Source organism: Hypanus sabinus, chromosome 29, assembly GCF_030144855.1.
Source record: "Hypanus sabinus isolate sHypSab1 chromosome 29, sHypSab1.hap1, whole genome shotgun sequence".
Lineage (NCBI taxonomy): Eukaryota > Metazoa > Chordata > Chondrichthyes > Myliobatiformes > Dasyatidae > Hypanus > Hypanus sabinus.
In genome coordinates, this window is record NC_082734.1 from 29,361,972 (window position 1) to 29,388,026 (window position 26,055).

General features: G+C 43.8%; 1 protein-coding gene across 1 annotated transcript; it reads left to right on the forward strand.

Annotated features, from left to right (window-relative positions):
* The first annotated feature begins 824 nt into the window (after positions 1 to 824).
* LOC132382802 (guanylate-binding protein 1-like) lies at positions 825 to 24,233 on the forward strand. The gene is made up of 10 exons (XM_059953262.1): positions 825 to 898; positions 9,730 to 9,941; positions 10,423 to 10,550; positions 11,117 to 11,226; positions 13,172 to 13,359; positions 14,013 to 14,258; positions 15,992 to 16,272; positions 16,887 to 17,099; positions 18,290 to 18,392; positions 22,586 to 24,233. The coding sequence occupies exons 1-10, from the start codon at positions 849 to 851 to the stop codon at positions 22,942 to 22,944; spliced, it is 1,890 nt and encodes a 629-aa protein (XP_059809245.1). The 5' UTR covers positions 825 to 848; the 3' UTR covers positions 22,945 to 24,233.
* The last annotated feature ends 1,822 nt before the right edge of the window (positions 24,234 to 26,055 follow it).

Sequence of the window (26,055 nt, forward strand, 5' to 3'; positions counted from 1 at the left end):
ATGATGCCCCCGGACAGTGTGCACCTCGTACCCTGCGCTTCCTTCCCACGGTCACCTACCTCTCTTTCTGGTCTGGAGTCTCGATCCGTGTTCTCTTGGGGGTACACACTACCTCCTTAAAGGACAATGGAGGACATCTGCCAGATCTCCACAACATTGCAGGTCAGCTACCCCCTTCTCACGTTCAGGCAAACCTTGTTCCCGAGATGTTGGATTAGCTGACAGTTTTCGCATAGGAATACTTCAGGAAGCAACCGTCCGTGAATCCGAACACAAGACTGACATTGTAGAAGTTTCATAATTATAATTTGTGTGTGTGTAGGGGGGAAGAACTAGTGAAGATTAGTGGTTGTATTTGTTTGCTCCCGATGTGCCAGAAAACGCCGAACGCCTATCGTGTACTTGGACCTTCTCCGGAACTTCTAGATTTGTGTCCCCTGATCGATTCGCAAAAACTATACCCTGAAGCGACTCTTGGTCCCGCCATGTTAGGCTCACAACAACTTCCCTACTATCTAAATATCGGCTCGCTTTTTCGTCGAAAATAAGCTAAGCGCCTCTATTACCGCTAGCGAAACAGCTAATGCAAAGGCGAAATCAAAAACGGCCGTCCTTTGCGACCTCTGTAAGGCGACCAAACACCAGTTATAAAAGTAGCCGCGTCCAAAATGAAAAAAAACAGATCAAACGCTACAAATAAACTTTCTTCTTACACTCTCAGACTCAACCAATCAGCGCCCACGGTATAGCTACACCAATAACAACACAAGACGGAAGTGCCTATGTTAAAATTATCAGCCTTAAATCCCCCTTTCAGTTGACTCTCGACGCTAGGTTCCGACCGAGAGATGCAGCCGGCAAGAGTGCGCGTTGTTGCGGTATTCGCCAATCTGTTCAGGTGAGAGAAGCACAAAGATTCTCTTATGGATAATCTATGTCAGTGTTTCCTAACCTTTTTATCCTAACACCACTCTAAAGCACGTTCATGCTTGCCAACGTCCCTCTTAGGCATAATGTACTTTCCGGGCCCCTATAGTATAAATCTATGCTTATCATATGTTAGCATGAGAAAAATTATTCTGCTTTAATTTTTTTGTCTTTAAACCGAGCTTAAATGGTACCTGTGCGTTGTACAGCAACTTCAAAATCAATGTGATCCTTGAGTTTGACGGGTTTTTGCAAAATTTGAAATACCTGGTTCAATCTGTGACAGCAAAAGCCTTAAGTCCGGACGCGTAACAAGCGGTTTCTGTTTGTATTTATGAGTATGCGGTTCACTGTACTGAGTTTCTTTCAACAAGGTAGGAGGACGGAAATGCAATGGAGAGCTGTTTGACTCTTCTCCAAAGACCAGGAAACTTCCTGTCACAGTGCAGCCACACAGTACAATAAAAACAAATTATTTAAAGCATTTTTGCTTTTTCGGCATTCCGAATTTCCATAATTTCCTCTTGTAAGCTCCCTTCCTGTTATTCCATCTTGCAAAGAAATGGGTTCATTACCCAATCGAATTTTCAGATAGTTCAAATCCTTGAATCAGTTCTGAAAATCCTTCAGTGACTGCAGGTGTAAGCAGCAATCTTGCAAGTCACCGCCTGTGAGAGTGAATGTCATACTTTCCATGCAGGGAAACTGAGAACATCTTCTCCCAATGTTTTGCCTATATGTTTCCTGTTTTCCAATAAAAGTGGACCCTGCATTTTTTGGCCGGATTCAATGTTTTCCATCTACAATTTCTATTTGAAAAAGTAGCTGGCTGAGATTTTGGCCTGCGGGATGTTGACGATGAATTACACAATGGATTGCAAAGAGACTTGGAATTTCTTTTTCATAAATGCCACTAAACCAGCTTAGTGACCTCTCATAGGTGGTGCTCCGTCTGTTGTACAAGAAATCATGTTCCTAATCGAAATACTTTTATCCTCAATATACATTTTATACATTGCTTCTCCGTTAATATTTGTTTTCAACTTTTTATAAAAGACATTCTCTTCATAAACTTTTCCATTCTTGAACAGTCTCGCACAGTTGACTCATCCAGTCGTATCCCAAATTCTGTTTTTTGTAGCTCTGTGCATAGTTGATACTCAATATCTTCACTCATTTCATCAATACGACAAGCTACAGTTATTACCCAGAGGAAATGATGTTAAAATACTCGTATCAATTTTGAGAACAATGGCGAACACTTCTGATACAGCAGGCATTAATAAACTTTCACCAATTGTTTGATATTTTCCACACTTTGGAAATGTTAGAAGTAGCAATGAGGTTTTATTTAAGCATTCGATCAAGTTTTTATTTAAGCATTTTTGCAAATTGACTGGAGGGTGCAACACTTTTCAAATGTTTTCCCATCTTCGGGAACTCAGTACTGTAATAGCATAAGTAGCCTTTTCAGTGTGTCTTTTACGGAAGTGTTCCTGCAATCTTGATAGCTTCATGGCTTCATTAGAAGTACACTAATACAAATTACACACATGGGGCGTTGTTGATCTGACGGGAACAGGTTACAACCATACTCCAGGTATGTAATCTTGTATTGACGCACTTTCTGTAGTTTCTGTTTCTTAGCAGGATTAGAATTCAAGGCTTCACTGCCTTCAGACTTGAAAAGTGGCGCTGAATGTCTTTAACCATCATTAACGGGACTAAATTAAAATTAAAAAGTAAAGCCAAACTGGGAAAGCCTATCGGAAGTTGATGATGGCAGCGAGTTCACTCGAATGGAATGGTGTTAGCAAAGGAACGGCGAGGCAAAGATGAAGAAGATCACACCAGCGAAAATAACGATTGGAATCTCAACGTTAATCGGGATAGAGTTGATGTTCGGCAAGCTAGCTTTATACTATTCCAGTTAGCGCGATGAACCAATCACGTAAGGTCTCGTAATCCCCAATGATAGTTCTTGAATGCAAATATGAAGCCGAGGTCGCTTTGAACTCCTCAATAGGAATCCTCGGGGTTGGCAGGTTCACTGAGTGGCTCTATTTTACGTCTTGCTTCCGGACAGCGCTGTATCGTTGCGCGACTTGTTTTCCATAGCTCCGATGAAAAAGGTGAGAGGGTACACTTGACTTACCAACGGTTAAATTGCATGAACTTGCTCCGTGACTTGAGTCAAGGGGATCTGTTAGGGTTTCATAGCTGCTAATTTATACATCCTCAGTAATGTCTGTTTGGTTGGTAAGATCGGATGAGATTACCAAGTTTTAGACGCGTTGTGACGATGAGTGCTCACCGACTGCAGAGCGGTGGTTCTTCCTGTGTTCCAGTGCCATGTACTTTTTTTGTAAGTGCCTGCTTCACTAATGGTCGGTCAGGTCTCGTGCCTCAAATTTGGCTGTCGCTTACCCCACCACGCCACCCCCGAGAATTTTGAATGCCCCCTGACGATTTCTATTCCCCGTAACGCCCCCTCAGGACACGTAACCACTTCCGATGGAAATCACTGATCTCAGTCCATCCGCGCATATGTAGTTCACCGGCTATTTAACGGATAACCGGGTCTGGAGGACCTGAGTTATAAGGAAAGATTATGTAATACTCTCACCGGGGCTAGTATACAAACCAACTCAGTTTACAGCCGCCTGACTCAGCGGTGTGAAGGTACCTTGCGTAACCAATATACATCCTGGCTTGTGGATATCTTCTTTGAAATGCCGCAAACCTTCAGCCCCACGGCATCCATGATAAAGTACCTTAATTAGGACGCACCTCACTTTCCACAAACACTAGTTTAAACACTAGCTCAACACAGAAATAAACCACTTAATGAATCCAAATACAGCATTCAAGCATTCACACAGTATCGGAATCCCAGAAGAGCACCCACAAATGTAACTCTCTCACGGGGTCTCGAATACAAACTTAGAGAAAATAAAATTAAAAGGGCTCATTACAGGTATAAGCCTTTTTTATCCACCATATTGATCTGTGTAGCCACTTTCATGGAGTTATGAACTTGGATCCTAAGATCTCACTGCGCAGCAACACTATCAAGGATCTTGCCCTGTCTCCTTGTATTGTAATACTGTCTCCTTGTAGTTACCCAATCAAGGTCCAACACCTCAGATTTATCAGGGTTAAACTCCATCTGCTATTTCTTTGCTCATATATGCAACTGGTCTAAGCGGTACTGTATTCTTTGCTGTCCGCTAGACTATGCACAACTCCACCAATCTTGGTATCAACTGAAAATTTACTTACCCACCCAACTACATTTTAATCCAGGTCATTTACTGTATATACATCATGAACAGCAGAGGTCCCAGCACAGATCCCTGTGTAACACCACTAATTACAGACCTCCAGCTCGAGTAAGTCCCTTCAACCAGTGATTCTCAACCGTTGTTTGGCCACGGATCCCTTAGGAGCTGTTCTCAGGAACCACGGCCCCCTTTTCAAACAGGGATATGACATGAACAGATAGACAGAAAATCATTTATTATTCAACACCAAGAAAACTTGAACATTCCAGCATAATGGACAAAACTTTAAAAAAAGACTATGAAATTAAACATCTATCAGGCCTAATGTGATCCTTGAGCTTGATGCTGTTCTGCAAGTTTCATGATATCAGTGACTTCATATGCAGTAATAAACAGTTTTCATAACCTACCTTAACGTATAATATATCCAAACACATATACTTTATTTATGGCTAAAAAAGGTCTCAAAAGACACAATAATCTTCAGAGAATGAAGTATGGTGAAAATGGATGTGAGAACCTTTGATTGAATATGTTGACCCTGTGCAGTCTCATTTGTGACTGGCTCTGAAGTGAGGCTGTGTGGCAGGGGCTTAAGGAATGAATTTAACAGGTGCGCCAAATTCAAATGGTGTGTTGGAAAGGTATTATAAATAGGAGGGAAACTATTGACTCCAATGAAGGTTGCTGCTTGGTGATTTCATCGGTTCAGTTACCAGGGTCCCATAAACACTTGGGGCTCACCTTCTCACAATATTCAGTTGGTGGCCCCCTTCAAATGTGCCAGGGCCCGCAAGGGGGCCCTATGGCCCCCGTTGAGAATGGCTGCCTTCAACCATTACCCTCGGTTTCTTATCCACAAGCTAGTTCTGAATCCAAATGGCCAATTCACTGTAGTGCCCATGCATCTTAATCTTCTGGATCAGCCTCATGAGGGACTTTGCCAAATGCCTTACTAAAATCCATGAAGACATCAGCCACTGCCCTACCCTCATCAATTTCTCTTGTCACCTTTAGTAAAATACAACCTGAACTGCACAAAGTCATGCCTGCCCCTCTCTAACAAGAGGAAATCTGCAGATGTTGGAAATCCAAACAACACACATGCAAAATGCTAAAGGAACTCAATAGGCCAGGCAGCATCTATGGAGAAAAGTACAGTCAAAATTTCTGGCCAAAACACTTCAGCAGGACTGGAAAAGAAAATGAAGAATAGATTTAAATTGTGGGGGAAGGAAAAGAGAAACACAGATGATAACCAGGAGGGGGAGGGATGAAGTAAATAGCCAGGAAGTTGCTTGGTAAAAGACATACTGGGCTGAAGAAGGAGGAGTCTGATAGGTGAGGACAGAGGCCATGGAAGATAGGAAAAGGTGGAAGAGCACCAGAGAGGTGATGGGCAGACAAGGAGATAAAGTGAGAGAGGAAAATGGGAATGGGGACTGGTGAAGGAGGGGGAAAGATGAGGTAAAGAGCTTAGGTGAAAGAGGCAGAAGGCAATGGAAGAAAGAAAAAGGGGCGGGGAGTAGCACCAAGCGGAGGCAATGGGCAGGCAAGGAGACAAGGTGAAGGAAAGAAAAGGGGATGGGATAGGAAATGCTAAAGAGGGAGTGGTGCACTGCTGAAAGTTTGAGAAATCAATGTCCATGACATCAAGTTTGAGGCTACTCAAACAGAATATAAGGTGTTGTTCCGCCAACCTAAATGTGGCCTCATCATGACAGAGGTGGAGGCCATGGATCGACATACTGGAATGGGAATAGGAAGTGGAATTGAAATGGATGGCTGCTCAGAGATCCCACTTTTTCTGGCAGACAGAATGTAGGTGTTTGGCTAATTACCTTCCACATCTACATCAGGTCTCACTAATATACAAGAGGCCACACCGTTTTGCTGAGCACTTACACTCCATCCACCAGAAGATGTGGTATCTCCCAGTGGCCACCCATTTAATTCCTCTTCCTATTTCCATTCCTATATGTCAATTCATGGCCTCCTCAACTGTTGTGTTGGGGCCAGACTTGGGTTGGAGGAACAACACATTATATTCCATCTGGGTAGCCTCCAACCTGATGGCATGAAATTAATTTCTCAAACTTCCAGATATGCCCCCACACCCCAACCCTCTCCTTCACCAGTCCCCAACCCCTTTTCCCTCTCTCACCTTCCCTGCCCATCACCTCCCTCTGGAGCTCCTTCAACTCTTTCTTTCTTCCATGGCCTTCTATCCTCACTTATCAGAATTCCTTCTCCAGCCCTGTAACACCTTCACCAATCAACTTCCCTCCAGTCCTGCCAAATGGCCTCGGCCTGAAACGTCGACTGTACTTTTTTCCATAGATGCTTCCTGGCCCATTGAGTTCCTCCAGCATTTTGTGTGTGTTGCCTGGCTCTCTATAATTATGCCATGAGTTTCCAAATGCCCGTATTTACTACCCCAAAGAATTTTCTCTAGCAATTTCCTGACAACTGACATGAGATTCACTTGTCTATAGTTCCCAAGATGTTCCTTTGTTCCCTTCTTAAATAGAGGTACAATATTAGCTACTCACCAGTCCTCTGGGATCTCACATGTGGCTAGAGTGGACATGAAGATACTGGTCAAGGCCCCAGCAATCTCAACTCTTGCCTTCTTCAATATCCTATGATAAATCCGCTCAGATCCTGGGGATTTACCTCCTTAATGCTCATTAGGAGGCCCAACACTTCCTCCTCCTTGAGTACTAAATACCCTAACAAACTTATGCACTCAGCTCTGATCTCCTGGTCCTCTGTGTGCTTTTCCTTGGTAAATAATGAAGCAAAGTACTCACAGAGTACCTCACTCACATTCTCTGCATTCAAGCATGATATTGATTCCCCTCCGGTTCAGGTACAACCTACTCCTCTTGTACAGGTCACTCCTTCCCTAGAAAATGTTCCAATGATCCAAGAAATTCGAACCCTGCCCCCTGCAACACCTCCTCAGCCACTCATTGAACTGTGTTATCACTCTATTCCTACCTGCTCTTGGCATGATACTGCTAGTAATCTGGAGATTACTACCTCGGACACCTTCTCTTCAACCTCTTTCCTAACTCTATATACTCACTATCTTCCAATTTTCTGCCTCTATCATTGATGCCAATATGCACCACGAACTCTGGCTGTTCACATTCCCCATTGATAATATCCCGCAGCTGCTTCAATACATGCTGGACCCTAGCAGCCAGGAGGCAACACGCTATACTGTTGTCTCTTCTTCGGCCACAGAATCTCCTCTCTGACCCCTAATTAATGTGACTTCTATCATTACCACACTGCCTGACCTTAATGTTGACTGTTTACTCTTTTCCATAGATGCTGCCTGGCCTGCCGAGTTCCTCCAGCATTTTGTGTCTATTGCTTTGACTTCCAGCATCTGCAGATTTTCTCTTGCCTGTAAAACCAAAGCCTTCCTACCCTATCACTGGCACACTCCAATCGGCTTGACCCTATCTTCCTTTATTTGCTACTGAGTTTAGGCCTGCAAAGTGAAAAAAGTCTGCCCTAACCCGAATCTGCTGCTTTATACTCTCTCTCTCTTCAACTTCCATAGGGCTCTGACAGTGACACACACCACGCCTCAGCTGCTGGAAAAGTATAGTTGAGAACATATAGGTTTATAAACGATATCGGTTGACACTTTCTCTCCAGAGATGGAGACAGAGAGAACAAGAAAGTGGAGGCAGGCATCAGAGATGGACAAAGTGAATTTAAGCGCAGAGTGGAAGTTAAAGGCGAAATTGATAACATTTATAAGCGCAGCATGGATGCATGAAGCAGCACCAACACAGTCAGCAAAGTAGCAGAGGAAGAGATGGGGAGTTAAACTGGGCAAGGTTTCAAACATAAACTGTTCTACATAGCCGACTGTGGTGAACTACATATACCAGTCTGGACATGCTCCTGTGTCTCCTCCCATTGACTGTGGCTCCTCCCACCGACCCCGGTATAAAGGTGATTGGAGCCTGAGCCCTGCCCTCAGTTTCCAGGATGTAGCATGGTGGTCAATTGCTGCTTGTTCTTTCTTCCAGCCAATAAAAGCCTATATCTCGCCTCACGTCTCAGAGAGTTATTGATGGTGCATCACCAACAAAGAGGCAGGCATAACTTGGGCCCATGCGAGTCTCCATAGCGACCCCTTGGGTTCAGAGAAAGTTGGCAATCAAAGTTCAAAGTAAATTTATTATCAGTGTACATAGATGTCACCAAATACAACCCTGAGATTATTTTCCTGCGGGCATACTTAGCAAATCAAAAATTTTTAGCAAGCTGGCCTTCATCAGTTAGTACACTAAGTCTGAAGTGGGTGGTTACACTACATTTGTACAAAGCATTAGTGTGGTCACATGGAGTACTGTAAACATCAAGAACTGTAAACTGAAGGAGCTGAAGGAAATAATATCAGGGTGAGGACCAGTTCTGTCAGACAGAGGAGGGAGATGGTGCAGGAAAATTGGTTGGTTTTTGGTCAAGAAAGATTAAGGCCTTCCTGATGGAGGATAGACAATTATTGACAGAGTCTCCAGCTTGAATATGCCTGGGGCTGGCAGCCACTCTGGCCGAAATTGGACCCTGCCCACTGGGATATGAGAGTTTCTGGAGAGTGGTAAGAAGCATGTTGTCAGGTCTGCTACAGTTGCTCCCTGGTAGGCCAATGTGGTTTGCAGACATTCATACATTGCTGAGTTCATGATGGCTAAATCGTGCTGTAATGAGAGACCTAAGGATGGTGGTTAACCCAAGTGCAGTGTAAGGTCCAGAATTAATTCAGACTCAAAATAAACAAGATGATACAGACAAAATCCAAAGATAAAATCACAGAGAGCAGTTCTACGAATTGAACTATTATGATTGAGCACAGAGTGCCCAGCAATAGGCCTTTTAGTACAGACATTCCATGAAGCTATGTAGCAGGCAAGAATTGGCAGTCCAAGTCTCTGAGGGACAGTGGCAGCTAACCATACTCTGGGGAATTGAAGCGCTGGATCTTGGATGCCTGCCACTGTTCAGTCAGAACCGTGACAATATCACAACAGATCCCTTGGAGTGAGTAACAGAAGGTTACATTGTGGTGTTATGTTATCCAACAATAGACTCCCAGAAGTGAGCTATAGGCTGAGAACTAATCCAGGGGTTTGGAGTTTTCTATATTAAAATAAATAGATCACTGGGAGTGCTTTAGAGGCTTGGATCTAATGCAGGGATTGGGGATTCCCAAGAGTGAATTATAGGTCCTAATCTATTTCAGGTGTTCAGAGGGAGTATATATAAAATAACAGATCCCCAGTAAGGATGCAGAGGCTGGGATAATATCCCTGGCATTAGGAATTGGTATATACTGCAGGTAACAGATCCCATTGAGTAAATTACAGTTTGGGATCTTCAGCAGGGGCCCAGGATTGAGATGCAGGTGTTTTGGTGATGTGCTCTGTGTTTGCATGTTCCATTTACTCTGATTCAATCAGTGTGTAATTCCCTTGCTCTGACGTTGTAGCTATCTCTGGCCAAGTCAGTCAGATGGCAACAAACAGAAGATGGAGAAACCCTTGCAGCTGGTTTGTAACAAGGATGGGAAGCTGCACCTGAATCCAGAGGCTCTGAATTACCTCCAGTCCATCGAGAAACCAATGGTTGTTGTGTCTGTGGTTGGTGCTGCTCGTTCAGGGAAGTCCTACCTCATGAACTGTCTTGCGGGAAACAATTATGGTAAGGGCACTGGCTGTAAATTTCCACCTCTAACCTTTCACATCTGTTTACTATCTGTCTTGCAGAAATTATCCCGACACCTGGGACACACAGAGCACACTTGCATTGTGAAGCTGTCAGTAGTGGGAGGTGTACTGGAGATGTCACATTGGTGTTCCCATCAGAGTTTTGAACAATGCATCCAGATTTGATTCATATCTTGGATGTAGAGAGAACACTGGTCTCATTAATGGAAACCAGAGTTACTTGCTGCAAAACCAACTCTGTATTGACCATCAATTGTCCTTTTTCACAAATTCTATAACAATCCCATTTTATTCTTCCCATGTTCCCAATGATTCCTCATAAGCCCTATCTCTCACTCACGAACTAGGGATAGGATACTGACAACCTGCATGTCTTTGGGCTATGGAAGGTGATAGATCCACGTATGTTCTTTCAAAATTTACCTGAGTTTCTCTCTCTCTCTCTCCCTCTACAGGATTCTCAGTGGATTCATCTGTCCAGGCTCACACCAAAGGAATCTGGATGTGGTGTCGATCCCTCCCTCAAAGACCCAATGAGGTCCTCCTGTTGTTGGACACTGAGGGTCTGGGTGATCCTGAGAAGGTCAGTCCCTCCCTCACAACTATCCCCCTCCTCAGAACAGTGGTTTCATTACCAAATGTGTAACCCACAGACAGAGGAATGATGCACAGACCAGAGTTCTCATCCCACTACAGGCAATGGGGACTGTAAACTACAATCTAGATTTAAAGTAAAACTTAATTAATTTGTTAATTAACTAACATTGCCATCTCAGGTTCATGCTAAGCTTCAGGGAGGAATTCTACCATAAATTCCATTGGAACTGTATGTGGTCTAAGACCATTGTCCACTCCAAGTTTCCTGTCCCTACCCACACCAGTTCCCATCCCCATCCTCCCAAATGAAAAGGATGTTAAGGTACCATGACAGTGTGCTCTCCCCCAGCAACTGTGAGCACTGGCAGAGATTTGGTCTGTAAAGCTTCCCTCAGCCATACACCTGCCACTGGTGGCATTGACAGGAAGGATGCTGTGGAGGGAAGCCTCACCCACCAATCTCTGTCAACACTGAGCAAGAAATGTACAGAAATAGATGCTTATCTATTAGACTGATCTCTGAGAAAGAACTCTCATTTGTTCTACCTGCAGGGAGACATCCACAATGATCATTTCATCTATTCACTGGCGGTCCTTCTGAGCAGCGTCCTCATTTACAATGGCCAAAGAAACATAGACCAGCAATCCCTGCAAGACCTACAGTATCCTTCACTGGTATCTCTCAGTCCTTCTATTTCAAGGTGATATCTCAACAGTGACCAGTGTCTCTCTGTTCCTCTCTCTTGGGAATATCTGCTCAATGACTGATGTCTCTCAGTTCAGTCTCTTAGACAGAGATCATACACTGACCACTTAATCTCAGCCCCTGTCTTTCTCAGTAGGATATCTGTGCACAGACTTATATTTCTCTGTCACTTTGACAAATAAAAGGGGTGATTGCTATGTTCATGGCCTAAGGTAGAAGGAGTCAATTTTAGAGAACCTAGCACATGTATTTTTTTCTACATGTACACATTTAGTCCAGTGGTCGTGGAGCATATGGATCACTTCTTTGTAGAAGTCGCAGTCTTAGACCTCCAGAAGTTGTCCACAGCATGGGGTGATTGATAAGTTTGTGGCCTAAGGTAGAAGGAGTCAATTTTAGAAAACCTAGCACGTTTATTTTTCAACATCGTCTCCTCTTACATTTACACACTTAGTCCAGTGGTCATGGAGCATACGGATCTTGGACCTCCAGAAAGTGTCCACAGATGGGTGATTGATAAGTTTGTGGCCTAAGGTAGAAGGAGGTGAGCTATACAGCTCTCGTTACATGTACACGCAGATCAACTCTGAGTGATTATGCAGAACATTTGAAGTTAATAACTCATATCCTTCTACCTTTGGCCACAAATTTATCAATCACCCTCGTATAAAAAAATGACACCTCAGGTTCTTACTAATCATTCCACTCTAACCGTAATACTATATACTGTCGTTTTCAATTTCCCCAACCTTGCAAACAAAGAACATTAACCCTACCAATGCCCTTCATGTCTTTTTTACTGCTATGAGATCACCACTCAATCCTCTAAGCTCCAAAGAATAAAGGCCAAAGTGTCTAACCTCTCAGTTCCATGACTCCTGCCAACATCCTGCTGAATGTTTCTTTGCCCTCTTTCTGGTTTAATCACATCTGTGCTACAGCTGCATGACTGGAACTGGACATAGTTCTCCAAGAGTGACCACACTATTGCTTTACATAAATGCAGGGTAACCACCTACTTCAAACTTAGTGAACTAACAGATGAAGGCCAGTATGATAAAAACTTCATTCACATTCCCATTCTCTCTTTTTGTGACTTCTGTTTAAGAGAACCACCTCCTTCACTCCAAGGTCCTTCTGTTGTGCAAAAGGATCTAGATCCCTTGCATTTCCTGTAAAACTCCTACTGTGATTAGTCCTTCCAAAATGTAACTCTGCACACTTACCTGAATTCCATTTGACATTCCTGAGCCCAGCTACCCAGCTGATCAAGATCCCACTGTACTTGCTGGTACTCCTCTTCAATGTCCACTGTGACAGTGAAATAATGCTTGAGAACTGTGCCCATCTCCAGCAGTTTCACAAATACATTTCCATCTGGATTTTTCAGGGGCTCAATTCACCCCATGTTACTTTTTTTTCACCCCATGCTCCCTTCTGCCCTCCAAGTTTCCATCCTGAGTTTAGTCTGGCATCATCTATCTCTAATGATTCACTTGATCCCAGCTGCCTGTTTCTGAATCAAGATATCTCCTCTTTACACGATCAGATTTACAATAACCCTTGACATCCAGGGTTCTCAAATACCAGCAGCTTTGCCTTTTACTCATCGAGTCCCTCTCTCTTGGGTAAATATCTCCACAATGACAGGTGTCTCTTAGACACACTCTCTCTGAGAGGGAGATCTGTACACTGACCAGTGTCTCTCAGTACCTCTCTCTATGGTGGAGATCTGTACTCTGACTGGAGCCACTCTGTCCGTCTCTCTCTCTAGGAGAGATCTGTACACTGACCAGTGTCTATCAGTAACTCTCTCTCAGGGGTAGATCTGTAGAGTGACTGACATTCCTCACCATTTTCCTGCCAACCCTTTATTCCTTTATCCTTGATGTTGCTCCCAGTTTTGTGACTGAACTCTCTAAGCGGATCCAAATGAAGTCCCAGCCTGATGGCTCTGACAATTGGGACTTTGTCCGTTTCTTCCCTGAATTTGTCTGGGTGATCCGTGATTTGACACTGAAGTTGGAAATCAATGGAAAACCTATGACTCCGGATGACTACCTGGAGCACAGTCTGAAACTGAAGGACGGTGAGTATGCAGCAGTGCCAGTCTCTGAGGAGATAAGGTGACCTTGAAAAGGGGCAGAGAAGGGAGGGAGCAGAGTTGAATTCAGTGTGTGAGGGTTGGTGGTGAAAGGGGAAACCTGTTACCTTTGACATCTGTAGACAAACACTCCAGGGTCTCCCGGCCCCTTCACATCTCTGACTCCCTACGTTCTCTGCATTCCCCTGCCCTGTTGACATTCATATTCACATTTCCTCACAATTCCCTGCAATTACTTGATGCCAGCGTACACCATCCTCTGGTTTGATGGTGTAAATGCACCACTCCCACCCAGCTGACACCTCCTTCCCATCAGAGTTTCATCCGATTGGCTTGGTGACACTCTCCCACACACACACACTCAATCAATATGACCCTCAACTACACTGTATGACACCAATGTCACATCATTCTCCTCCATGACAAGTCACCCATGACCCAACTACAATGCACTTGATGCCCCTCCCACACATCCTGTCCCTCACCATCACACCTCGCAAATTGCCTCCGCTCTGCTTCCTTCCTGTCCTTCCCCTATTCCTCTGCGCAGTCCTGTGGATAACAGTCACCTTGGTGGGAATGGGAGAACAGATTTAGTAAGGGTGATTCCTGCCTGATTCCTGGTTCTTTTTTTACAGGTGAGATCAGTGAGCAGGACAAAAAATATAATGAACTTCGCAGATGTATCCGTAATAATTTCCCCTCACGTTGTTGCTTTGCATTGCCCATGCCCACACACGTGAATTTTCTCAACGACCTCCAGAAACTGGAGGACTGTGATCTGAATGAGGATTTCTTCTGGAAGCGGAAGGACCTCATCAATTACATTCACAGTCACAAGAGAGTGAAGAGACTTCCTGGGGGTCAGCTGGTCACAGGCAGGAGTGAGTAACTGGGCAAATCCTCACCACCTCTCTTTAGTATATCACATACCTGAGACAAGAGAAAACCATGAGAAAATCTGCAGATGCTGGAAATCCAAAGCAACACACACAAAATACTTGGGGAACTCAGCAGGCCAGGCAACATCTGTGGAAAAGAGTAAACATTTGACATTTCGCACCACGACTCTTCATCGGGACTGGAAGGAAGGCAAAAGATCAGAATGAAAGGTGGGGAGGAGGAAGAATAGTGTAAGGTGGCAGGTGATAGTTGAAATTGGCAGGGAGGAGATGGTGAAGAAAGGAGCTAGGAAGTTGATTGGTGAAAGAGATAAAGGCTGGAGATGGGGGAAATCTGATAAGAGAGGACAGAAGAGAATGGAAGAAGGGAAAGTGGGAGGAGCACCAGAGGGAGGTGATGGGCAGGTAAGAAGAGAAGCTGTGAGAGCGAAAAAAAAAAATGGGTAATGGTGAGGAACATGAGGTTGGTAAATGACCAGAAGTTCAAGAAATCGACCTTCATGCCATTAGGTCAAGAACCTTCTCTCTGTCCACCACAAAATGTGATATTTCCTGGTGCCCCACCCCCATTTCAATTCTACTTTCCATTGCTATTCCAACATGTCAGCTCATGGCCTCATCTACTGCCATGATGAGGCCACAGTCAGGTTGGAGGACCTGCACCAACCATCTGGTTAGCCTCCAACCTGATGGCATGAACATCGATTGGGTGTGTGTATAACAGGCGTGAATGAAAAGCAGGTTGGATCCAATTGGAGTAACACATACAAAGTAAGATTTCCAGCATCTGCATATTTTCTTTTGTTTGTGATTTGATTACTACTCTGCGAAGTCCCTTCCATAGATGCCTATACTGAAGAAATTTAAAACTTCGCTTCAACAGGAGTTCAGTGAAACCCTCTCACACTGCTCCCCTCTGTGATCCCTGCTGCTGTCCAACACTTTGACTGCATGCTTTCCTGGACCCGCTCACCTTGTGCTCCTCTTTCTTTTGCCCCTACCTTTTAAATCTACTCTGTAGTTTTTTTTTCTCCAGTCCTGTGGAAGGGTTTCGGCCTGAAGTATCAATTGTACTCTTTTCCATAGATGCAGTCTGGCCTGCTACATTGCTCCAGCACTTTGTGTATATTGCTTGGATTTCTAGCATCTGCAGATTTTCTTTTGTTTGTGATAGGGTCCAATTGGAAGTGCATATACGGGAATTGAATGAGAAGGAGTAGGGATGATTGTAATTATGTTAAATGGAAGTGAAAGAGAAGGGGTTGGGATCACATTGGAAGTAAGTGTAGTGGAAATTTATGGGAAGAAGTTGGGATCCCATTGGAAGTGGGTACAATGAAAATGAATGTGAATAAGTACAGATCCAATTGGGAATACAGATAATGGGAATGAGTGGGATGGTGTGGGATACCAGCATGAGTGTAGAGGGCAAAAATGAATGGGAAGAGATAAAGTTCACTGTGAGTGAATGGGAAGGTATTCCCATTGGGAATATCAACTGTGGTATTGAATGGAAAGGGTTTGGAGCATGGCCAGTTGGATTGAATGGGAAAGGGGTGGGGTCCCATTGAGATGATGAATGATGGGAGAATTGGAGGGGGTGTGATCCCATTGGAAGCGAATGAGAATGAATTGTGTACATTGGGATATGGAGAATGGGAGCTGAGGTTGTGGTCAGATCCCCAGGCACTAACCTTCCGAAACATCCCACTCAGGATTTGCTGAATTGACAAGGGCATACATGGCCATGATGGCGGATGGGATCCTACCATGTGTGGAAGGCAGTGTTGCCAGGTTAACGGAGGTGGAAAACCAAGCAGCGGTAGCCGAAGCCCTGAAATTCTATGACGATGAAATGAAAAAATTATCAGAATCTGACGATCTTACTATGAGCAAGCTCATAGAGAATTACCTTATGAATAGCAGAAAAGCATTTGATATCTTCCGCAGAAGATCTATGAATGACAACATTTGCGAATACATCCAACAGCTGGAGGTGAGCTACTAATGTTCAGTGATTACCAACTGTCTCAACCGTAAAACAGACCAGGTTACAACCCATGGGGGGGGGGGGGGGGGAGGGGGAGGGGGAGGGGAGAGAGAGAGAGAGAGAGAGAGAGACTCAGTCATATAGTGAGTGCACAGATCTCTCACTGAGAGACACTGGTCAGTGTACGGATCTCTCCGTGAGAGAGAGCAACTCAGAGCGATTACCAACTGTCTCAACTGTAAAACAGACATGGACCCAACCCATGTAGACATAGACTGAGAGACAGAGAGCATAGATATCATCCTGAAAATGAGGGACTAAGAGATATCAGATTGTATAGTTCACTCTCTGAGTGACAGTGGCAGTGAGACACCGGTTTGTATATAGGTCACTCCCGATCAGTCTACAGATGACTCCCTGAGAGAGAAAGTGACTCGGTAATATAGTTAGTGCACAGATCTCTCACAGAGAGACACTAGTGAGTGTACGGATCTCTCCCTGAGAGAGAGCAACTCAGAGATATAGTTGGTGTGCAGATATACCACTGATAGAGAAGGACTGCAAGACACTGGTCAGTACTTTGTTTCCTAGCTTACTGTACATCTTTCATTCACTCACAGGAGAAAATGAGTTCTACTTACGAGTTTCTCCTGGCCAAGATCAAGGAAAAGTCACAAAAGGAATGTGAGACACATCTACAAAGAGTAATGTCATCAATAACATCAAACCTGACATCTAGACATTACCAGAGACCTGGTGGTTTCCAGGAGCTGAAGAAGGATCTTGATAAGGCCATTGAGGAGTATGAAGAAAGGACTAAGAACGAGATGGAGGTGTGTTCAATATTTTACAGCTAGGCATTTACTTTTCAATTCTCATGAGTTTTCATTCCGCTGCCTTACCTGAATTCAGAAAATTCCCTCATCTGCATTCTCCATTTCACCCAACAAAAATGAACTTGTTTTCCTCTCTCCGTATATTTGGAATGGGATTAACTGGGTAGATTAGGTTTGTGATCGGGAAACTAGTTAGGGTAGGCGGTTTCAGTGGGTAGGATTTGTCAGTGATGGGGTTAGAGCCTTTGGGGCTGTGGGAGGAGATTCAGTGAATGGAGAGTCAGTAATGGGGCAGAGTGCCCATGGGCTGTGATATCTTTTAATGCTGGTTTTCAAAAGCTTCCAATTTCTCCATTAAAAAATCTTAACTGTGCTTCAGTGGAGAGAGTTCCAAAGCCAATCCTGCATTGAGGGAAAAATGTTGGTCTCATATCTCTGTTGATCAATCTACCTGTTTATCTAACTCAAACTTGCAATTCATGACCATCCCCCACACATTCACCATCCAGTCCATGTGCTGATTCTGGGTTTTCCCACAGAGGTATCTACTCCCAGCCTATCCTACCTTCTGTAACAATGTAATCTGTCCTTCCAGGTATCAGTCCAGGAACCCATCTCTGAACTACTTCCAGTGTGTTAGTGTTAAAGGAGACCTATACTGACAATATTCCAGATATAATCTCACCAAAATTGAAGTATTACCCTTCCACCTGTGTTACACACTCGATCTCTCCCACCTACTTGCACAGAAACATTTTGCAAATCTTGCACTAGGGCACCCAGATCTCAGAACTTCACAAACACTTAGATTTGGATAATATGCTTCTATTTATCTTTCTGCCAAAATTGATATTTTGCATTATCCCACATTGTGCTCGACTTGCATGATACTTGTCCATTCACAGAAAATATCTCTCTACATCATATCTGTGTGTCACTCTTACAATTTATCCTTGTGTCAATTGGGAAAAAAAAAGTTGCTTTCCTGCAAGGCCACAATATAAAATGCACATAGTTTTCAGTTGTGGTTTTACCAATTTCCTGTAGATTGGTAAGAGGAGTTTCCTAATTGTGTATCAATCCCCAGCACTAGATGTTTGATGGTGAGAGCCCGTCTCTGGCCCCTTGTGGACTGGTGTGGTGGGAGAGAGTTGGACATGAATGATTGTATCTTCTCTTCTCTGTAGTCGCATGCTGTCTTGACACACTTCCTGAAAAAGGAAAAACACCGAATAGACCATGTAAAGGAGATGGACATCAGGTTGACAGAGGAAGAAAAGCATGCCTCTGGTGAGAACGTAAACAAAATGCTCAAAATATTCAGGTCAAGTTGCATCTGTACATTTTAAATTAACTGTTTGAGTCTGAAAACTGAAAATTTGAGACAATTCTGCTGAGTACCTCACCTCAGTGTTCATCAGAAACATGGTGAGATCAGGGAAGTGTGTGCTATGTTCTTGGACATGTTCATATGAAGAAGGGGTTGGTGTTAGGTCTCTCAAAGAACATAAACAGAAGGCCTGAGTGGGGTGCCGAAGAAGAGGAAGTAGATTTGAGGCAGGAGTAGGGGTTATCAGTGAGGAGTGGGGAGTTCTTGTTGTAGAGATATAGGTGTAGAGACAAAAGAAGGGCTTGGCATATGACGTTATTTGAATTCGAGTATGAGTACCAACCCATTAACCTTTTATTGTGCATTGGTCATTTATGTTATACTATACTATATGTCTTTGCCCTATACCAGGGGTCGGCAACCCGCGGCTCCGGAGCCGCATGCAACTCTTTCATCTCTGTGCTGCGGCTCCCCGTGGTTTGTTAGTTTTTGAAATGTAATTCGAAATTTGAAGATTATGGTGATCTTGTACAATCTAAAAACGTTGTGGAGACCCCATTTCCTGGCACATCCAAACCGGCTCACAATTAGCCACCGTTCCGGCTAAGGGAGATAGCCTACGGGAGTTTGTGAGTACGTGTCTTTTGGAGCATCCGCGCCCACAGGGACGGGTTGAGGGAGGCTTTAAAGCAAGGCTGTTTAGTTCGAATAAAGTTACCTTGACTGCAGTGTCTTTATTTTAGCGCTGCATGTAGCACACCGGTACAACGTGTTTTTTATCACTATTAATATACATCACCACTGCCAATGCCTGACACCCGCCAGTGCGCGCTTTCTTTTAATTCTTCGATCCAAGGTAGGCTAACTATGAAGTAACCTTCAACCCAAAGTCTTTTTTTCGGAGTTCAAAATGTTTTTGTTGCATGCAGAAATGTAATTTCGTTTTCTCTGCAGGAGTTCATCAATTTCATAAATGCAACACATTATAGTTTGTTTATACATAGCATAAAGGCAAAAAAAACGTTGTATGCAGTGTTATTTCATTTTAAATGTCAAATGGGTTTTGTGGCTCCCAGTGTTTTCTTTTCTGTGGGAAATGTGTCCATATTGGCTCTTTCAGTGGTAAACGTTGTCGACCCCTGCCCTATACTGTTCTGTTGCCACACAACAAATTCACATCATATCTTGGTGATAATAAACCTGATTCTGAATTCTGAACTCATTGAGGTGTCAGCACATGGAGGAGAAGGGAAAGCCCTGGCTGAGGACAGAACTCTCCACTTCAGGGAGGAAGATCAGACAGAGTATTAAAGACATGGCAGGACATGGATTAGAGTGGAAGGGTTGTAGGAAGTACGGAGGCAAAAAACAGAGGGCTCAGAGGTTTGAAGGGGCTGTGGGATACCAGGAGTGAGTGGGAAAATTTGGTAGAAGACAAGGAGCAGTACAACCCAGTGGCGGCATGAAATAATATTACAATTTCAATGGCAGAGGCAATAAACAAAAATATCCAATACATATTAGAATAGATCAGCAGGTGTAATGGGGTCTTGCTCATTCAGTGGACAGCTCAGATTGGTCAAGGCAATCTTGAGGGGGACTTCATAGCTTTCGAAAACAATGAGTTACTGAACCTAAATGTGCTACCTTTTTCTCATCCTGGTATTGAGAGACTACCGATTTTGTAAATAGGTATCATCTTGGAAAGGGTGATCAGAGTATAACTGAATTTCTCATACAAATGGACAGTGCAATAGTTTGATCGAAAACCCGGTGTGTTATACCGAAACAAGGGAGAAAACAATGAGAGAGGAATTGGATAGTGTAGATTAAAAACACAGACTACATAGTGGAACAGTGCCTGCAGGAGTGAAACCCTAGTATTTACACATATCATGGCCATGTGCGATGGGAACGGAAAAATGCCGGGGAATACCAACCCGTCTTGTGGACAGAGAAAGGGTGTCTCGGTGGTTAGGAGACCTCCCAGTATTGCTGCTGGAACAGTAAACTCGGTAACAAGAGGGACGCAGACCGTAAATGTTGTGTTTTATGTTCAGGCTCCAGGGTAGGCCAAGAGCTGCCTATTTCTTAACAAGGAATATTTTCTCTGGACTTGTTTACCAGGCTTCAGGGTTTGTGTGAAGGGTTGAGATGAGGACACTTGCTCCTCTTTACCTTGGGACATGGCTCTGGCTGGACTTCCAGGCCCAGAAACAATCAGACCATCCTTCAATCTGATACCTGATTTGGAGAGGGTCTATCCCAATGGCCACCAACAGGCCCAGATTCTCCTGAGGTGTCTGAAGGTGCCTCCACCACTGATCCTGGGGTTAGAATTATCTTGGAGATGGAACAAGCTGCTGGCTTTGAGAGATCCGTGGCAGAGAGAGGAATGCACGTGTCAGCTATAAGTGGCTCCTGCCTGGAGGGGAAGGGTACTTGTGTAGTTGTGGGGGACTAGTGTCCATTGACAGTGAGAAGATGGACTGCAGTGTGTCCTGTACAATGATTCCTCTCAACGTAGCTCCTGAAATAAGTCTCCGCTAGCTACTGACTTCGAGGATGGAAATGGCTCAGTTCATGAGGTGTGTCTGTACCATTCTCCAATACACCCAGAGTTGTGCTCGCACCACCACCTGTTGTGGGCCAGAGTTCCTTCTTTCACACATGTGGGCAGGGTTCACTTACCGGAACTTTAACAACTATCACTTCAACAGGCTGGTGGACAGCCCATTTCTAAGATTTGCTCTGTTGTGAGAGAAGTAGAGGGGAGCGGGGGAGTTACCCCTCTCCAAGGTTCATGGGTAAAGCTCACATATGTCTCTTCATCAGGAGTATATTTAGGGGCCACTCAAGAAGCAGAGATTTGAGAAAGAGGACAAGATGAGACCTTAAATATGTTGTTGTTGATTGCATATACATTTGTAAAGAATAATCTGAGAAATATCTTAAAGATTACTTTCTGGGAAAAAAGTAGGTTGAACAGTGATGTCATTCTTTAAAGAATGGGATGTCCCACCCTCCACTATTGATGCTGGCCTCACTCGCGTCTTTTCCATTTCCCTAACATCTGCATTTACCCCATCTTTCCACAGTCTTAACAGTGATAGAGCTCCTCTGGTACTTACCTACCACCCCAGGATCCCCAACACATCATTCTCCACAACTTCCGGCATCTCCAAAGAGGTCCGACCACTGAATATATATTTACCTCCCACACTCCGCATTCTACAGGGATCCCTCATTCATACATCCCCACCACCCCCTCCCAAATAAACACCCTCCGGCACTTATCCCTGCAAGCAGCCTAGGTGCTCACCTGCCCATATACCTCCTCTATCATCTGCATTCAGGGCCCCAATCAGACCTTCCAGGTGAGACACTTCCCTTGCAAATCTGCTGGGGTTGTCTATTGTGTCTGTTGTTCCCAATGCAGCCTCCTCTACATTGGTGACACCCATTGTAAATTGGGGGACCATTTTGTCAAGCACGTCCACACCATCTGCCACAAGTGGGACTAAGCAGTAGCCAAACATTTTAATTCCCATTCCCATTCCAACATGTTGGTCAGTGGCCTCCTCTTGTGCCAAGAAGGGACCACCCTCAGGGCAGAGGAACAATACCTTACATTCCACCTGGGAATCCTCTAAACTGATGCCATGAGTATTGATTTCTCCTTCTGGTAAACAAATTCCCATCAGTCCTTCCTCCGTTCCGCACTCTAAACTTTTACTTCTTCTCGACTGTCTATTACTACCACCTGAGTTCCCTCCTCCTTCCCTTTCTCCTATAGGCCACTCTCCTCTCCTGTCAGATTGCTTCATCTCTGGCCCTTGACCTTCCTCACCTACCTAGATTCACCTATCACCTTCTAGCTCATATCTTCCCCCTTCCCCCACCTTTTTATTCTGGCATCTTCCCCTTTCCTCCTCAATCCTCAAATAGGGACACAGCTGAAACGCTGATTGTCCATTCATTTCCATAGATGCTGCCTGACCCGTTGAGTTCCTCCAGCATTTTATGCATGTTGTCTTAAAGTGAACAGTGAATGAATCTCCCTCTCCATGTTCTGTCTCACAAATCTAGGGGAAGTGACCCTTCACCACTCTCTGCATGGACTAACCAATTCATTCTCTACTCTTTTGGTCAGATTTGGAAAAGAAGCTCTCATGGATGAATCAGGAGATGGAGAATAAGGAGCAGGAGAGAAAGGCGGCTGAGAAAGAAAGGGCTAAGGAGATCATGGAACAGATTATGAAAAAGTTTGAGGAGGATAAAAACTACAATGTGGAGGAGCTGAAGCAAGCCATGGAGCATATGAAGAGCGAAGTGAAGAAATACAAAGATGAGGGCAGGAAGGAGGAGGCACAAAGGACTCAGCAGATATACGAGTACCTGGAGAAGCAATATAAAAAGGCAAAAATCATGAGTGTCTGGGATTTCTTAGGACGTCCAGTTCACTACTTGAAAGGCTGTCTGAAATATATACTTTACCTTATATTACCATAAGACCACAAGAAATAGGAGCAGAATTAGGCTATTTGGCCCATTGAGTCTGCTCCACCATTTTATCATGGCTGATTCATTTTTTTCCTCTCGGACCTATTCTCCTGCCTTCTCCCCATATTCCTTTATTCCCTGAGCTATCAATCTCTGCCTTAAATGTACATATAGACTTGGCCAGCACAACAGTCTGCAGTAATGAATCCCATCAATTCATCATTCTTTAGCTAAAGAAACTCCTCTTCTTTTTCATTCTAAAAGTATGCACCTCTATTTCAAGGCTGTTTCCTCTTCTCTTCGACCCTCCGTCCATCAGAAACATCCTCTCCACATCCACTCTATCAAGGCCATTCACTATCCGATAGATTTCAATGAGGTCACACCTCATTCTTCTTAAATCCAGTGAATACAGGCCCAGAGCCATCAAATGTTTTTCATATGACAAGTTAATCAAACATGGGCAAACACAAGGAAATCGGCAGATGCTGGAAATCCAAACAACACACACAGAATGCTGGTGGAACACAGCAGGCTAGGCAGCATCTATAGAGAGAAGCGCTGTCGACGTTTCGGGCCGAGACCCTTCGAAGAGTCCTGACAAAAGGTCTCGGCCCAAAATGTCAACAGTTTCAGCACATCGCTTCTAAGATAAGGTGCCTAAAACTGCTCACAATACTCCAAATGAGGCTTCACCAGTTATAAAGTCTCAACATTACATCCTTGCTTTTATATTCTAGTCCTCTTGAAATTAATGCTAACATCGCATTTGTCTTCCTCACCGCAGACTCAACCTGCAAATTAACCTTTCAGGAATCCTATACAAGCACTGCCAAGTCCTCTTGTGCCACAGTTTGTTGTATTTTCTCTCCATTTAGAAACTAGCCAACCCTTTCATTTCTTCTACTAAAGTAGAATCGATACACTTCCCCATACTGTGTTCCATCTGCCACTTCTTTGCCCTTCTTTGCCCATTCTCCTAATCTGTCTAATTTCTTCTGTAGCCTCTCTTCTACCTCAAAACTACCTGCCCCATCACCTCTGTTCATATCGTCTACAAACGTTGCAACAAAGACATCAATTCCATCATTCCAATCAGATAATGTTAAAAGAATCAGTTCCAACACAGATCCTGGTGGAACACCACTAGATACCGACAGTCAACCAGAAAAGGCTCCCTTTATTTCCACTCTTTACTTTCTGCCAATCAGCCATTCCCATATTCAGGCTAGAATCTTTCCTGTAATTCCATGGGCTCAAAGCTTGTTTAGCTTCATGTATGGCACCTCGTCAAAGGCCTTCTGAAAATACAAAGAAATGAGATCAACTGGTTCTCCTTTGTCTATTTTTAGCAAGAAAGTAGTAAAAAAAAATGTGTACACTTAGAAATGGTCCACAGCATCTATTTGTGACATCCCTAACAGCTTCCACCAATCGGCACCTACCCCACCAACTCCCAGCCACCACCACAGTCTGATCAATGAACTGGACCTAACTCTACACATTCTACGTCCAATCCCCAGCCTGATATTGGGTTGCACACACTGGAACATTTGAAGCAGGGTCGAGAATTTCATCCCAGTTTATGCTCAGATTCCACCTGGTGAATTTCAGAACTGCAGAGATGTGAATGAGATAATTTCCCCATGACCTTGTGTAATATGTCCGACTCACTAAATCCCCTCACACAGCCCACAGACACTTTCCCCCATCACCAACTTTCCCCACCCATCAAATCCCTTACCACGGTCCATAGACACTCGCTCCATCACTGACTGTTCTCACCCATTTATCACCCACCCACAGCCCATGGGCACTCTCCCACCATCCACCGAACACACTCCCACAGCTCATAGACACTTTGTTCAATTACCAACCTCTCCCCCACCCCTACCTCACATATTATATCTCCTCCTGGACACCCCCACCCACTAAGTAGGGTCGTGGACATTTCTTCAATATTTGTTTGACTCTGGAATTACCACTGTGAAAATATATCCTGAGGTCCATTTTATGCATCTCCACATTGAGATTTCAGACTCTGGCTAGTTTTTGGTAGCTAATTATAGAGGTAGAGTACATGTCCAATTCTTATCCATACGAGTATGTATTTGTTTAATCCTCTCATATCTGTCCACATTGTACCACGATTACCCAAACTTTCAGTGCTTTAATTATAAGTGGATCTGTTTATATTTGGGCAATTCTTCAGTCTCGCCCTCGTACAGAATGTCAGCTTCCACATCCTACTTATCTGCTGGTTCAGTGTTCTGGGTCAGAGGTCAGCTCTAGTCAATACTGACACTGTGTTGATAGTGTGGCCTTCCTCCACTCTGCTCTGTGTTCTGTGGATCTCTCTCTCACCGGCAGAGTTTCCTCCCAGAGCCTGATGGGGAACTTGTCATCTCCCTCTGGCTGCTACATTCCCACCATCAGTGTGATTACTGGATCACACTAATTATCCAGGCAATAAATCTGACCGCCAGCAATTGTTAATAGGGAAAATTCACATTTATGTAAATTAAGTTTATATCCAGAAAAAATACCAAATTCCATAAATATAGATAACATAAAAGGAATAGTTTTCCTAGGATTTGAATTGTAAACTAATAAATCATCTGCCTATAATGAAACCTTATGTAATTTATCCCCTCTTTTAATACCCTGCACAGAATTAGAATCCCTAAGAACAATAGCAAGTGGTTCTAAAGCCAAATTAAATAATAAAGGACTAAGGGGATAACCCCATGGGTACCTCTGTATAATCTAAAATAAGGAGACATTTGATTATTAGTTATAACCGCAGCTACCAGGGCACAATAAATCAATTTAATCCAGTAAATAAATCCTGGACCAAAATTAAACCTCTTCAAAACCTGAAATAGGTAAGGCCACTCCACCCTATTAAAGGCTTTCTCTGCATCCAAAGATATAATACATTCATGTTCTTTGGCTGAGGGGGAATAAATGATATTTAACAATCTTTGAATTTTAAATTGTGTACCTATTTTTTTATAAATCCTGTTTGATCGTTTGAGATAACATTAGGCAAGATATTCTCAAGCCTATTTGCTAGAATCTTAAAGAGGATTTTAAAATCTACATTCAATAAAGAAATAG

Coding starts and splice junctions, on each gene's coding strand:
- LOC132382802 (XM_059953262.1), top strand. CDS start 849: ATGCAGCCGGCAAGAGTGCGCGTTGTTGCGGTATTCGCCAATCTGTTC. Junction 10,551..11,116: donor GTCTGGGTGATCCTGAGAAG/GTCAGTCCCTCC, acceptor TTCTACCTGCAG/GGAGACATCCACAATGATCA. Junction 17,100..18,289: donor GGACTAAGAACGAGATGGAG/GTGTGTTCAATA, acceptor TCTTCTCTGTAG/TCGCATGCTGTCTTGACACA.